The 16366-nt window shown below is 40.0% G+C and overlaps 1 protein-coding gene across 8 annotated transcripts in view; it reads left to right on the forward strand.

The window, feature by feature from the left end:
• Ccdc158 (coiled-coil domain containing 158) overlaps positions 1–16366 on the forward strand; it is a 73219-nt gene that overhangs the window by 6389 nt on the left and 50464 nt on the right. For 6 of the 8 annotated variants that reach the window (XM_085691632.2, XM_048425918.3, XM_085691634.2 and 3 more), the window contains exons 3-9: positions 2665–2807; positions 4396–4613; positions 7460–7569; positions 7890–8217; positions 8531–8607; positions 9918–10028; positions 12019–12133. In XM_085691632.2, coding sequence (XP_085547758.2) covers positions 2741–2807; positions 4396–4613; positions 7460–7569; positions 7890–8217; positions 8531–8607; positions 9918–10028; positions 12019–12133 — 1026 coding nt within the window. In that variant the 5' untranslated portion in view covers positions 2665–2740. The remainder of the gene's footprint in view (positions 1–2664; positions 2808–4395; positions 4614–7459; positions 7570–7889; positions 8218–8530; positions 8608–9917; positions 10029–12018; positions 12134–16366) is intronic. The other 2 variants (XM_048425973.3, XM_085691636.2) reach the window with 2 other exon arrangements.

Below are 16366 nucleotides of genomic sequence, written 5' to 3' on the forward strand. Positions count from 1 at the left end.
AAATGTTGTTCACAGGTCACAGAAGTGACACTTCAAAGCATCCAGGGCTCTTGAGCCTGGATGACAACAGCTCAAGAAAAAGAGTGTGATTGAGAATAAAATGCAGGTCAATGTGAAGTTAATACGCAGTACTTAATTAATGAACTAATTAAAAACTCCGGCAGTTAAGTACTGTTCAGTATTATCCTCTTTATACTTTCAGGCTGGTTTTAGGGGCATGTACACCAATCCTTGGGGTTCCCCAGCCTCAAATTTCTATGGAAGATAGAATGGTCCAACCTTGTAGGTGTGGGTCATTAGTTGACAAATCGGAGAATCTGAAAGACCTACATTTAAGTAACATAGCCAATCAGAACAGGACTGCAGCCATGACTTACCTTGCCACGGAGATGTAGTTTGTCATAGTCGAGAGAGGTCCACCTTATCTGAGCGTCCTAAGGAAAGAAGTCAAGATGAGGACTGTTCACTCTAGGACAGGGGTTGTCCATCCTCCAGAGCCTTTTGGGGTTCAAGGAGGAAGAATAAATAAGTCAGGAGATGCCTCTAAGCCCTTGAACTCAACTCTACTAAAGTCTACAAACTATCTTCTAAAGTTCTTCGTATGTGGGCGATTTCCAAGTCCTTTTCTCAAACATTCCAATCATGACTGCCTTTGTCACAACTTTAAGGCTCTTTTCAGTGTGAACGTGTGCATAATTTTAAGTGATGCAGAAGTGTTTGTACTAGACCTTAGGTGTGCCAGAACACGCCAAGATCTCACCTGTGCATTTCATGCAGCTCTGCAGCAGGAAGCTTGTCTTATATGTACCATGCCCTATATTTGATTCCCAGGTGCCACACACACACTACACACACATTCTCATACACACTCACACAATACACACACACTCTCACACGCAGATACTCTCTCTTTCTCTCTCTGTCTCTAACACACACACACACACACACACACACACACACACACACACACACACAAAACAGACCTGTAAGTTCATGTTATGATCCCCAAATTATCCAAGTACGGAGCTCAACAATTTTATCATTTCCTGAGGAACAATCCTTCAATTCCAGAAATCCTTAATAATCTTACAAACTTGTGCCTAAAAATAGAGTATCTAAATTTCTATATAAAGTATCACAAAGTGGAGGAACTTGGAATCACTCTTCAAAACGAAGATGTGGGCCATTCTAAAATAGTGCAAACTGAATTGCTGAGATTTTTTTGTTTTAGCAGAATTCATTATTCTAAGGTTCACAAAATAACTGGCAGTAATGCCAAACAGAGGTACCAAACATCTTGACAAAGAAGCAGCTGCTATTAACTCTTGTGTAAGTAAAAATACCCCAACCCTGTGCTGTGGTCTTACTCTGGCCTGGGGCCTGTGTGGTCCTCAGGTTTAATCTAGGGTCTTGTACTTGCCAGGCGTGCACATTACCCACTGGGCTAACCCTTTCCACCCTTTCTAATGGGGTGGAGGGCATGGGGGTGACCTGTGACCAGCTACTTAAAGCTCACAGAGCAGGGCAGTCTCCTCAAGTTTAGGGGCATGGCTGCCATTTGATTAAAATTCTGTCACCTACTGGTCACATTACTGTATTGTCTATAATTATTAGGTGTCTTATATTTCCTGTTTATTTTTAAATTATTTTGTCATTTACAAAGGTGTATATACTTGTTTGAGTATATGTTTATATATATGGTACTCCAGTGTTTACCTTGGAGTGTAATGGAGTAATTTTCGTGTTGTTTGTTTGGCGGAGGAGACTTGACCAGTCTGGGCTCAGTGTTTTGGCTTCTGTTGTCTGGCCGGAGGAAAGCACTGGTCTGCACCATCAGTGTATGGCTCACCTCTGTTCTTTGAGCCCTTCCAGTTTCTCCCATTTCCCAGCCAGATGGTAGGAACTGCCGTGGGAGGGAGAATCCCTCTATTTCTAGATAGTTGAAGGTATTCTGTCTTGAGGGTACTGACAGTGTAGAATACACACATAGTTTTGTTGGTTTTCCATCTTGATTTTGTGCTTATTTGAGTGAAAATAAGGAGAAATTTGGAATTAGGCCACCATTGTTTTCCAAACTTAGAAGCACCCTCTTGACCAAATATAAAACTATAAATACTGTAAATAATATTTGTTCATATAAGTTTTTAGCTTTTATTAATGACATCTTATTTGCTGATTTGAAGCAATGTAATTTTGTAAGGGACTTGAAAGCCTACCTGCTCCCAATCAGAGCACTAGTTAACAGAACAACTGAAGTATTACTCTTTATATTTTAGTTTATCTGTAGTAACCCTTTGAAGGCTGGGCATGGTGGAGCACATCTTTAGTCCCAGCACTAATGAGGCAGAAGCAGGCAGATCCTCTGAGATTCAAGGCCAGCCTGATGTACAGAGTGAGTTCCATGCCAGTCAAGGATACCTTGTTTTGTCTAGATGATCCTGTCCAGACAAAACAAATAAAACAAATAAAAACAGCCTTGGTCTTAAAATCAAGTTTTAGAACAAAATTTAACTTGCATACTCGTTTTATTTAGCGGTAAAATATTTTTGTAGGCATAGATATTTTTCTGGAGAAAAAATTTCCAGAGCATTAAAAGTCAGTTCCTTTTCGCCTATGAGCTTTTCCACAGACCACCATAATAAAATTGAATATTTTGTCTTTCAGGGACAAGAACTGAAGGATCCAAACAGGGAGGCACTCACATTTTAAGATCTCTAAGAAGAGGTAGAAAATAGTTAGTATGGAATCAAAAGCTTGTGAATCAAACAATGAAGATCTTTTATCAAGTGGCATCACAACCAATGGAGGTATGTACCTTTTCTAAAGCAAACTGAGGGAAAAATGAGAAATAATACATCTTCATAATAACCATCTCAGGGCCTGGTTTATGGTGTGCCTTGTTTTTCTACTGGGCTGTTGTTTCCGATTCTGTTTCTGAATTAGAGCTTGCCTCGCAGTTTTCCTGAGCAGATCTGGCTTTAGCATATGTTTCCATTGTCTTCTTGATGTATAAGTTGTTTCTGTGCTGACATCCGTGAGTACCGGCGTCTGCTGCCGTCCCCCAGTGCCTTCACATCCTTCAGTGTTTCCTGGTCAGACTCAGCTCCTGTCAAATCGCCTCTCCTCCTTGGTGTATCGTCGTTCTCCATCAAGATCCTAGGTGCACAACTTCTTGACCTCTAAAGTTTTTTTGTTTATTTATTTACTTAACTTTTAAGGTTTACTTTATTTTATGTGTATGAGTGTTTTATCTGTAGGTATGTTTGTGTACCATGTGTGTGCTTGGTGCCCTCTGAGGTCAGAAGGGCATCAGATCCCCTGGATCTGGAGTTAGATGGGTCCTGGGAATCAACCCTGGGTTCTCTGCAAGAGCAACAAGTGCTATCAGCTGCTGAGTCATCCCTCCAGCCCCATTCCATCCCAGTTCACACATCTTGTTAGCAAGTATTGGGTTTCTGTAACCTGTCTCTCACCTCCTCTGTGCTATTGCTATGGAGCTCCTTTTTTCCTGCCTACTTTCAAGTAGTGGCTTACTAACCGTGATCCATATCAACACCACCCCACCCAGCCTTTTCAGTTCTAAACGTTTAAATGCCTTAGATTCACACTTGCAAATTCTGATGCAGTAGGTCCGGAATGGGGCTTAGACACAACTGTATTATTATTTTCAAGTTTCTCAAGTGATTCTGATATATTACAAAGATATTTACAACAGCTATTATAGATTCTTATATTTACTTCTAAATTACTGCTCTTCTGTCTGCATGTCCAGCCCATCACTTGCCAGTGTCCTTCCCCTCTATTGTTTGCATTCTCACTGGAACATGTTAACACTTATCACTCTAACACCTCAGTTTGGGGGCAAGGCTGCTGGAAGATGGTGCTGTGAATCTCACCCCAGGCTGCACTGACAGTCACAGTTTCCTATCACAGCAGGGTCTTGACACCACTAAGAAATATTTCCTGTGCCCAGATCTCTTTCCAGTTCAAAACTATACCATACTAGGTGAGATCCAAACTTCTTAGCATGACTTCAAAGCCCTCATATCTGTATTCTCATCCTTATATGTGGCAGCGGCTTTTTTTCTGCCTAGCACATCCCAGCCCTCTCAAGCCCACTGGCGTTTAATACGGGGCTTCCACTCTGGAATGTCCTCTTGTCTTCTCCAGACTGGCGCTCACTCAGACATACTTCCAGACTTTCCAGGTCACGTGCTCTTCCTCTTCCTCAGCCTGTCCCTGCTCTGTGGCTCTTCCTGTCCTCAGCACTCTTAACTGTCCTTTCACTTGCTTCTTTTGACCTTGTGTCCTTTAGGGTTTGTTAAAGGAGCCCCCTGCAATAATGTTTGCCACAAACTTGTTTTGTGAATAATTAATGAATTCTCTACTGTTTAGGTTCTTCAAGCCCATTTTTTGTGTCATCTGTTCGTGGAACAATAACTGAAAATGCATCTTCATCTGGGACTTTAACACAAAAGCCTTTTTTCCCTAAGTATGAAGTGGAACTTGATTCTCATAGGAAGGTCATCCCTTACCCTGGGAAAGAACACATCGAACGTGTTTTGGAAGAATATTCACATCAAGTTAAAGATTTGCAGAAAAGACTCAGTGAAGTGAGTTGCATTCCTTCCTTGCTAGCAGCTGGTACCATTAGGCCAAGGAGACATGTTGTCTTGAAATCAAATATAACCCTCCTGAAAGAAAGCATTAGCTCAACAGAAAGGAGAAGTTCCTTTCTGTTGAGCTAATGAGACGTTTACATACCATTTTCTTCCTGGTAATAATATCTCGGTCTCATGATATAATTTTTGAATATTCAAAATTTTTGAATGCTGAAGAATGTTAATAACATTCATATGCTATTAATTGGTTTAGGCCTGCTGACCTACTATTATGATACCTGGGTGGGTTTTTCTTTTTCTTTTTTTTCAAACAGTGGTAGAAAGTAGGATTTTTACACATACACACAGAGAATGGTTAAATAGAATTTAAAAGGGTTGCTAAAATGTCAAGTGAACTTCATATAAAACCAAACTGGGTTTTGAGTTCCATTGGTTTACTTTCTAAAAAGTCAGACTTCTTACCACCATATACAAGAGCTTCATGCTGTCCTTGTTCAGTACCCATTCTCTGTGTGCACCCTCTGTTCCAGCAGAACTAAGCCACTTGAGCCTCCTGGGTGGACCTTGTCATTCTAGCTTCCCACGCATCTCTATGTGACTGCTGCAAGACTCTGACTCTCTTCATGCCTTCCCTTCTCTGAAGCCTTCCCTCTAGACAGCACTGAGGGTGTTCTCTCTGCAAGTATTGTTTGTACACTTTTGTACACCTTACTGTATCCATCAGTATGTTATTCTGCCTCATCAGACTAGATAAAGACTTTAGGAGATGAACATTAAATGTAAAATAATATGTATCATTGCATTATACACATGGCATACAAAGATAAATAACCACAACTCTCACAGGAGTTTATAGTTTGAGAGATGAAGTAGTCATATAAACAAGTAGTGCTGCGACCTTGTGATGAATACAACAAGAAGACATAATAGAGACAGAGGGCGGAGTAGCTGAGAAAGAAACAGTAATTGGGCCGGCAAGATGGCTCAGTGGGTAGAGGTGCTAATGCCCAAACCTGACAGCCTGAGGATCCTACAAGGTGTCAGGAGAGAGTAGATTCCCAAGAGATGTCCTCCCGCATGTGGGGGAGGGGGAGACAGGAGAGAGCGCCTTAATTTATTTTCTATGTCTAATTTATTCCTGTTAACTCCTAGTAGAGTATGTTGCATTTGTTTCGTTCCCAGTAAACATTTGTGAAGTATTTGTAATATTTATCAAAGAGTGCTGTTATTGTATTCCTATGAAGCAGAAATGTGCTAGGTACCAGATATAAAGAGATGGAAAAGACGCGATCCCTTCCTTGTAGTCCTATGATTGAGATACTCCAGTAGGAAATAATCCTGTCAGAGTTGTGCTGTAGGTGGGTTCACTGGTGATGCTGAAGCTACATGGAGCTTGACATTCCCTCCCTCACTTCACTTTGCAGCCTCTGACAGTACTGTCTCTATCCCTCTGATAGTGCTAGGCATTAGCCTAGTGCAGTGGTCCTCAACCTTCCCAATGCTACGGCCCTTTAATACAGCGCCTCATGTTATGGTGACCCCACTCTACTGCTAGCTGCTGCTGCTTTCTCCCTTCTTCGTCCCCCTTTCTCTCCCTCCCTTTATCTTTCTGCCTTCTGTTCTTTATCCTTCTTCCTTAAACAAGGTCTCATTGTAGCCCAGGCTTGCCTTAAACTTGACTTCCCCCTGCCTTAGCTTCCCAACCTTAAGGAATTTAGGTGTGTGCCTCTGGCCAGCCTTAGCATCCTGTTCTCATTTCTGTTTTGTTTGTTTGTTTTTAAAGTTATTAAAGTTTTTCAAGACAGGGTTTCTCTGTATAGCCCTGAATGTCCTGGAACTCACTATGTGGGCCAGGCTAGTCTTGAACTCAAAGATCTGCCTGCCTCTACCTCCTGAGTGCTGCGATTAAAAGCACGTCCCACCAACATCCAACTTCCTATTCCATATGGTTGTGATCTTTGTATGCAGTACTAGAGCCTCTGCCAGCACAGGGTCAGTGTTAGGTTAGAGTAAAATCCTGTATTATCTTTATCCTCTGGATTTGTTTTTGTTTTTGTTTTTTCTGTTTGCTTAATTTTAGTCTCTAGTTTTGTATTTTATAATCTTCTCATTTTCAGTGGTTTTTGAGGCAATAAAAGCTTCATCCTACACTGGTCACTAGCTGTTAGCTGGGAGATGCTTCAGTGCCTGGCTTTGGAAATCTCTGCATTTTCCTGTAGTTAAGCACCCTCAGAGTTTTATTTTTACATTACAATTTATTTTTATTTTATGCATATAAATGTTTTGCATGCATGTATGTATGTGCACCATGTGTGTGCAGTGCTCACAGAGGTCTAAAGGGAGCATCAGATTCCCTGGAACTGAAATTAAAGATAGTTGTCAGCTGCCCTGTGACTGCTGGGACTCAAACCCTGGACCTCTGCAAGAGCAGCCAGTGTTCTTAACCACAGCTGTCTCTCCAGTTCACCCTTATAGTCTTAGATAGCAGTAGCTGTTGCCAAGGAATCAGGTAGATTGAAGGCAAAGTTTGACTTTTCTGTATATATAATTTCAACCAGTTTTACAGTTTTAAGGGACAAAACATTTTCCCATTTTCATTTTGGCTGGAATATTTGTTTCAGAAAATGGACTAAGGCTAAGCCAGGGAACCTTGCTGATGTCTTCTGGTTATCTAGGTGAGAAATTATTCACTGGGCTCCGAACTTCAGCAGTGAGGGGTTTTTGTATACATAACAATAAATAACACATAACCCTTGGGAAATTATTGCCTTCTATAGGAACTATGTTTTGATGGGTTAATATAAGTATATATTAATTTGTGTGAGTTTTTTTTCCAGAGCAATGAATTACACGAGAAACAAAAGTTTTACTTAAGACAGTCAGTCATTGATTTACAAACAAAACTTCAAGAAATGCAGATGGAGAGAGATGCCATGGCCGACATCAGGTTGGGATTTGCTACCTGAATTCCTCCTCCTCCATCAATGCTAGAGACAGGGTCTGGGCAGGTTAGGCAAGTGTTCTGCCACTTAGATACGACCCAGCCCAGACACTGCTCTCTGTGTTATTCTTAGTGCTGGGTGCAGTCCCATATTCAATACATATAATCTCAGGACTTGGGTGGCTGAGATAGGAAGACTGCTGTGAGTTCAAGGCCAGCCTGGGATATATAACAAAATTCTGTATCAATTTTTTTACTCCTTGTAGTAAAATTGGGTGAAAGTGAGCTTTATCAATGTTGTTTCTTTTCTTTCATTTGTTTCGTAGACGAAGGGAGAGTCAGTCCCAAGAGGAGTTAAGAAATCAGCTTCAAAATACAGTTCATGAGCTTGAAGCTGCCAAATGCCTCAAGGAGGACATGCTGAAAGACAGCAGCACACAGATAGAGCAGCTAAGAAAAATGATGCTTAGCCACGAAGGTGTGCTTCAAGAAATCCGGTCAATATTAGTTGACTTTGAAGAAGCCTCAGGCAAGAAAATATGTGAACACGACAGCATGTCTACCATGCACTTCCGCAGCCTGGGCTCCGCTATTAGTAAAATCCTAAGAGAATTAGACACAGAGATCTCTTATCTTAAAGGGAGGATATTTCCAGTAAGTGGTGAGAACACTACTTTATATTATAATGCATTGAGAGATAGCTTATACAATCCTTGTAAATAAGCCAGGGTCTCATTTTCTGTTCTCCGAGATGATACGCAGTGCTCTCTCTTGACAGGAAACTAGCTCTTTTACCTGTGTGGCTTGATGTAAGTATAGCAGAGCACAGTGCTGTGTGACACAGGCGTAGAACTCATTTTAGTATTATTTCTACTTATATCTCTTGAAAGCATTCATTTTACAGAAACTGCATTTTCTAGGTTTAGAATTACCAGTACCCAAATTAATATCTCTATTTTAAAACCAGGTAGAGGATCAGCTTGAAACACTGAAATCTGAATCACAGAACAAAATAGAGCTATTACTTCAACAACATCAAGATCGGTAGGTGTCTGGTCGAGGCGTAGAAATCACAGTGGAACTACCCCACTTATGGTCTCTCTCTCCTGCATTTCGAAAGTCTGCAAACTCTGAGAGAACAAAAACATTTCCTTATCAACTCGTAGCAAACTTAGGTTAATTTTTTTTCTGACCACTGTTGAAGTCCATTCAAGACTGTGGCACTGTAAGTTTTGCTACACAGAGAGAATAAGCTCAACTCCCAACACAATAAGGACAAGCAGAGATTTCTAACCAAGGGAGAAGGTGAGGGACTGGTGGGCGGATCATTATTCACAGAAGGTTGAAGGTTCCCACAAAAGATAGGCCATAGATATAGATTTTTAAACTGAAGGACAAGCAACCTGATCAGCTGTCAAGGATTGGTCAGATAGCAAGAATGAGACTATTCTCACTGTGGTTGGCCTGGGTCAAAGACCAACCAGAGTGGCCAAGGTCAAGGCCTAGGTAGAACAGCCTCAGTTGACCTAAGAGTGATCTGTCACATATCTGTTGATTAGCTAATATGAAGCATTTAATAGTCTGTGACTTAGTGTAAATATTTGTAAACTTGTATTCATAATGTGTTTTCTTGATAGGACCCTCCCCTAGGTCTCCCTAGAGATACCATATGACATATGCTACATACATTATTCATAATACTCAAAGGTGTTTGTTTTCTTTGAGAACAGTCTTATTGTTGCCCAGTCTGGCCTGCAATCCGGTGATCTTCCTGCATCAGTTTCTCAAGTACAGGACCAGAGGCACATACCACTGTTGCCTTGCTTGGCTCTCAGAGTTTGACACTGAGACTTAGATTCTGAATTCTGAACCTAGTTGGTTGTAAGAAAAGGCTTCTGGAGTTGTTTTTTAAAAGAATAGAATGGCCAGGTGTGGTGGTGGCGCCTTTAGTTCCAGCACTCAGGAGACACAGGCAGACAGATCTCTGTGACTTTGAGGGTGGCCTGGTCTACATAGCAAGTTCCAGTACACCAGAGCTACATAATAAGAGAGACCCTGTCTCCAAAAGAAACAATTAAAATAAAGACAGAAAGAAAAAGGAGTAATGTTTACAAAACCAGATGGTGGCTCAGGTCTGTAATCCCAGCACTTAGGGGGTAGAGGCAGGACAATTGCCTATAAATTCAAGACTTGTGAGGACTGCACAAAAGTCTGTCTCAGACACACAAGTGGAAGAGTTACGTGTAAAACTGAAACAAAATACTAAGCTTGAAAGTGTTTTTCTGCATTAACTTTGAGATGAGTTATAGGTAAGAATTTCCTGTATCATAACAATCATTACATTCTTTCTGTAGGATTGAGCAGTTGATAAGTGAACATGAAATTGAAATAACAGGACTTACGGAGAAAGCCAGCAGTGCACGAAGCCAAGCCAATAGTATCCAGAGTCAACTGGAAATCATTCAGTATGTTTATACTACTGGTTTGAAACAGATGTCACTTAAAAACTATTATTTTAAGATGGAGAGTTGGCTCAGCAGTTAAGAGTACTTGTTGCTCTTGCAGAGGACCTGGGTTTGAGTCCCCGTACTCACCTGGCAGCTCACTGCTGTTATCTGTGATTCTGGTTCTTGTGCACACGGGGATGGGGAAGTGTCTCTGTAGGCTTTGTGGCCGGCAGGAAAAGGATCTGGGTGAGGGAAGAATGAAACTCAGCTCAGCCTTGCTTAGGTGCTGAGCCAAACTTCCAGAGTCTGACACTTGGTTTATTTTAGCCATATTTAAGCATGGCACAATTTTGGAAAAACTTTTCCAATAGCAGTTAACTCAGTCCCATGAGTATAGCAGAGGTTAAGACATGTTTACATTGAGATTCTTACAAAGTACATCTGGCTTCTTTTAGAAGAATGGATATTGTTGACTCAGAGATAGTGCCCAAGATTTAGAGTTTATAGGGAGCTTGACTAAGGTAAACATAATACCTGTGAATGCTGGGATTGGCCTGGTCCTAAGATAACATAGAAGTCACTTAGGCTGTTATAAAATACAAGTGACATCTCTCATAAGGATGAATTTTAAGACCTAGAAGCAATGGTCAAGATTTGGAGGGGGAAAGGTCTGGGGTAAGTAAAACATAAATTCTGAGGGATGTAGGTGGAGCCTGACTCATCAGACAGCAAAGGATCACCAGGTTGTGAACTGCGTTCTTTCCCAGCATTCCAGGAGAACAGGCAAACATCTTTGAAGAGACAAGTATGCATGTTTAACTTTTCCTGCCTTTTCCAGTGCTTATCTGTACATGTGAGAACTTTTGCCCTCCACAAGTTCCAGGGGATCCAACGCCCTTTTCTGACCACTGTGGGCACAAGGCATGCTCGTGGTGCACATACATACATGCTGGCAAAACTCATACATGTAAAATAATAATTTAAAAACTATTGTTTTAATAGTTTATATTGTTTAATAATTTATATGTTGTCCTAATATCTTTTTGAAATTGCTTGGCAACTCGGTCTGTGAGAAAATGATAAAGCTTTTCCAGCACTTGAACAGAAAGGTAACAGTAATATTTTTGTGTGACCATGTACAAAGTATTATTGCAAGTATTCAGGCTTCTGGGATTCACTGAGTTATTCATTCAAATGATAGGACAAAGAAAATATACCACACAAATATTATGAATACTTGTATATAAATAATTGCATGTATATTTCTCTATATAATTGTGTGCATATATGAACACAATTAGAAAAGGTACATATGTTCAAGTACGTACATAATATATAATATCATATGAAATTTTATAATTTGAAATGATGCTTAAGACTGTCATGTGTCAGTTAAATTAAACTTAAATCAAATTAAAGGTTTATTGTGTTTGTATAAGTGTATGTGTACCTCTGTGTGTGAATACAAGCACCTGTCTGTCATGTGGGGACCAGAAGAGGGCATCAGACTCTTTGGAGCTGTAGTTCTAGCATTTTCAGAATGCCCAGTCTGTTATGTAGGTGTTGGGACCATAACTCTGGTCCTCGTGGTTGCATAATAAACACTCATAACCACTGAGCCATCTCTCTCGCCCCCAGTACAGACATTTTTAATAATATGCAAAAGTAGAGAATAGTGTAATGAATACCTACATACATATGTATATCTTCACACACACGTGCACACACGCACATACACACACATATCAGCTTTGACAATTAACATTTGTTTTTGGTGCTAGGAACTGAACGGAATTTGATATATAGCACACATATCTTATACAGCTAAGCTTTGTCCCCAATCCTGAGCTAAAACTTTGAAGAAGCAAGTTTGCAAAATGAAAAACAGTTGCTCTGATACCATATAAAGTAATTATTGACAGCATCTAAGAGATGTGAGGGGCCCTTGAGGTATCACTTGTATTCTTAGTTTGCTATTTGTTTTTATGCCCTTTTCAACTCTTCTTAGAGAACAAGCAAGGAACCAAAACTCCATGTATATGCGCCAGCTCAGTGACTTGGAGTCTACTGTTTCTCAGCTGCGTTCTGAACTGAGGGAAGCCAAGAGGATGTATGAAGATAAGGTAAGTTTAGACTTCACTTCCAAGGACTGTTTTACATACTGATCAATAATATAATGTTGATAATTTGAAAAGAATAAAAATAATTTCTAACTAAAGAGTATTTTTTAAATCAGTGTAAGTTGGTGTGAAGCATGCTATATTATCTATTAAGTTATAAATTATTATTTAAATTGCATCTTTGAATTCATAAAAAAATTGAGAAATATTTTTCAAGTAAATTACTAAAAAGTAAATTGAGTAGCAGAGAATATAGCTCGCTGGAAGAACACTTGTCTAGAATGCCCAAGGCTCTGGATTAATCCTCACTACCACAAAAATAAATAAATAATAAATTAAAGAATAGGATTTTGTTATTAATTTTTATAGAAGTCTTGGCTTTAGCAAATATTCAGTACCAGCTGGCCTGTATATCTACCACCAATGTTTTGGGGACCTACAACTCATCAACTTCTAATCATTTTGCGACTAGAAAACTAAAATTTAAAATTACCCAAAATAGTTAAAATTTAAGAATGTGAGTCTTCATCTTTTAGCATATAATTGCTCTTAAAGGCAGGTAAGAGGCTGGGCGGTAGTGGCGCACATCTTTAATCCCAGCATTCGGGAGACAGAGGCAGGTGGGCCAGCTTGGTCTACAGAGTGAGTTCTAGGATAGCCAGGGCTGTTACACAAAGAAACCCGGTCTTGAAAAACAAAAACAAAAAGGAAAAACAAAAAACAAAAAAATCAGAAAATATTTTGGAGAGGCAGGACTGGAGCGATGGCTGAGCCACTGAGGACCTAAATTCAATTCCCAGCACCCATGGCAGGTGTTCATAACTGCCCATAGCTCCAGGGACGTCTGACATCTCCATGGGCTCTAGTGTTCATGCAGACACACCCACTCACAGACACACATACATGTACATGTCATTAAAATTTGTTTTAATTAAAAATTTTGGTACTGTTTCTATTTTTTGGTTTTAAATAGCTAAAAAGAAGTTATTTCATATTATTATCAACCATTTGTCCAGAGCTTAAAAATGTATTAAATTCAACCATTTTCAATCAGTGAAATTTCCTAAACCAAAAACAAAGCTGCTTTTCAGAGATGTTGTTCTTCTTTCCCCAAGGAGGGTTGCTTGCATTTGCCTCGGGTGCTCTCAGTCTCAGTGCTGTACCAGTGCCTTAGTTTGTGAAAGTGTGGAGGACAAATTCATCTCTAGTCCTCCCTTTAGAGAGTCTGGCAGAGGTCACTTAAGTATAGTATTTGCCATCTTGTTTACTCAGTTTCCCATTCTTAGTTATTTGGAGTGATTTAGAAGAGGTAGAAGGTCATGCAGGTACTGGGCCTTTTATAAAATGAAAACAGTTCTGTTGGGTGGCAGTAGAAAAAGCCGGTCACTGTGTGGACAGACTCACACAAATGAGTAAACGTTTATTTACTTCTCCGTGGGCAGCAGTTTAATTCCCACTGTCCCTCCAGTTACTACATGAAGGTGCTATCTTCTTGGCTCAACCATGTAAATTAGATCTCTGCATTTAACCTTGTAGCAAGAGAAGGAAGATTTGCTTTGTTAGAGTCAGCAGAGGAACCTAGCGTGAAACTGTAGAACGTCAGTACTAAATAGGGTCCTCCACAGTAGTGTCCTTCAGCTGTTCTGATCACTGCGTTCAGTCACACACACAGATGGAGCAACAGAACAACATTTATCTCTAGTAAATGTGAGCTGATGTTTTCTCCTCTTCAGATTTGATTTGAGGATCATTCAACTGATCTTATGATTGACTAAGGGGTTGTAGTTTGACATCAGACTCTGAAAGTCATAGACTACTAAATCCAGCTCAGTTCACCTGTATTTACTTATATAATTTGAAATTACTATGGCTCTCCATTAGCTTGGAAAAATGATCTCTTCATGAGCTTCATCCAGTTTATAAGGAGAGCCAGCACATGGGAGGCTGATTTAGGAGGATCACACATTCAAGGCTTGCCTTAGCTACATTCTATCTCAAGAAAGGGAAAGGGACACACATCAGTCTTGATCTAGACCATTGAAATGTTGATGAAATGTATCATAAGAGATGGATCTAATGATACTTAACTAGGCTCTCAAGAGGAAGCAACTCCTGTTGCCTTTGTTCGAGAATACATGTTAATATGGAGTTAAATACACTTTGGCCTGAAGTTTCACTAATACTTGATGTAACTGAGTAACAAAGATTAAGCAAGTTAACAAGAATTTGCTTTGGAAGGACACAGTCTACTGTGAAATGTCTTGTCAGGGAAAGTTGGCTGCAGGGTTTAAAAGCATACGCTTGTGCATATTTTGTTTCATTTTCACATATTGTGACTTCACATTGCTAAAAACTTAAAATCCATTTTCACCTTCATTGTTTCAGTGCAGATTTCAGTATATAATGTTCAAAAACCAAAGGAGAGGTCAACAAAGTTAATACCTATTGATTGTGATAGAGCTCAGTTGGGGGAGTGCCTGCTTAGCATCCTTAAAGCCCTGGTTCCATCCCAGCACCAGGGTCCTGGTGCACATGCCTGAAATCCCAGTAATCAGGAAGTAAGGGCAGGGTAACCAGACATTCAAGGTTATCCTTGGCTACATAAGTGAGTTTAAGACCAGCTGGGGTACATGACGAGATATGCCTTAAAAACAAAGTTTTTTTTGTTTTGTTTTGTTTTGTTTTGTTTGTTTGTTTTTTTAAAGGACTGAATGAAACTTTTCTACCTAGGGTGTGTAAATTCAAAAAAAAATCCATGATGTAGGACAATTCTTTTCAGGTTAACAAAAAGTATTTCATATTGTGAAAATAGAAATTGTATATTAAAGAAAATCTTAGATGTAGCTTTTTCAAAGTTGATCAGAGTGTTGAACTATAATGCTGTCTTCTATTCTTTTTTTTCCCTTTTAGGAGAACCTCCAGAATTCCCCTTTACGAATTCGGACCAGTAGAAGCTGTCACTATTGGCTCTGTAGATCTGGCTTTACTCTTAACTTTCGCTTTTTGACAACAAAAATATATCATTATCTTGATTCTAAGTTTATTCTAATTTGAAAGTACTGGGGCTGGATTTCCTAGTCCGCTGTGAAGATTTAGTAGCACTGACTGAGCTGTCCACTATGTTGGAAGAGCCTGCAAAGTTCTTCCCAGAGTTCTGTGCAGCCTTATGCTGAGGCACAGCGCCCCCCTTGGGCCACACCTGTGTCTTTTTGAGCACAGAATGAAAGCAAAAGCACCACCAAAAAAATAAGTAAATAAATAAAGCACAGATCCAATATGATTTGATACGATTGGCTAATACCCCTAAAATCAGTGAAATTAGAACGAAACCCTTGTACTGATTTGTTTTGATCCAAACCAAAACGTCTGTCCATGGATGGTGAAAGGGAAACCAGTGCTTCTCTAGTCAGTTGTCAGTGCCTCCTGGACATTTCAAAGGCTCTCGTGCAGAGTTGTCTTTTTATAGCTGTTGGTACCAGCTCAGCTGCTACGTCAGGGTTTTCCCTTTCACTGTCCATTTATTTATTTTGTTGGATTGATTCATACAGAGGTTTTTACTCTAAAAAGTGAAAGGTAAAAGCAGAGCTATATAGCAGCTGAGTCAGTACTGACAACTCCAAAACTAGGTTTCCTGCGGGTCGGGGGACTTGTGATCTGGGCAGACAGGAACGATGTGCTCTTCCCTCCCCGCTCCTCTCCTAGTTTCTGTCTCAGATAGTATTGTCCAGCCTGGTACTACGAGAGAGCCTCCTGGTTTTCTTTTGCAGTCAAAACAGACCTACTTTTAAAGAACATAAACAATAGCTCTTGCTCAAGGATAGAAATGGCTTGTGCCAAGCTAGGAGCCACTCATGATAATTCAGAATACTTTTAAAATATTGCCCCTTTAGCAAAATCGAGGTGGGATGCAGGACCTTGACCAGAACCCAGTGCAGCCTAGCCATCCCTCCAGGCCAGCAGAACTGCTGTGTGAGCGCAGTAAAACCCTGTGGTTCCCATCTCTGTTTGCTTCACTCCTCAGTGTGCCCACTTGGGCTTTCCCAATAATGACAGGACTGGAAAGATTACATTAACTGAGAGTTCATTTTCTCAGAAGTTACTTCTATTACAGAGGTTAAAGTTTCATGTTTTCTCCGTGTATATGCCTCCAAAGGATCATAAGAATGAAGGATTTTTTGTTTTCATTTTCTTATTGTTTTTGTTTTTCTTTTGTCATTAGTAGTGGTAGTAGTAGTA

Source organism: Myodes glareolus, chromosome 8 (genome assembly GCF_982192425.1).
Source record: "Myodes glareolus chromosome 8, mMyoGla1.1, whole genome shotgun sequence".
Lineage (NCBI taxonomy): Eukaryota > Metazoa > Chordata > Mammalia > Rodentia > Cricetidae > Myodes > Myodes glareolus.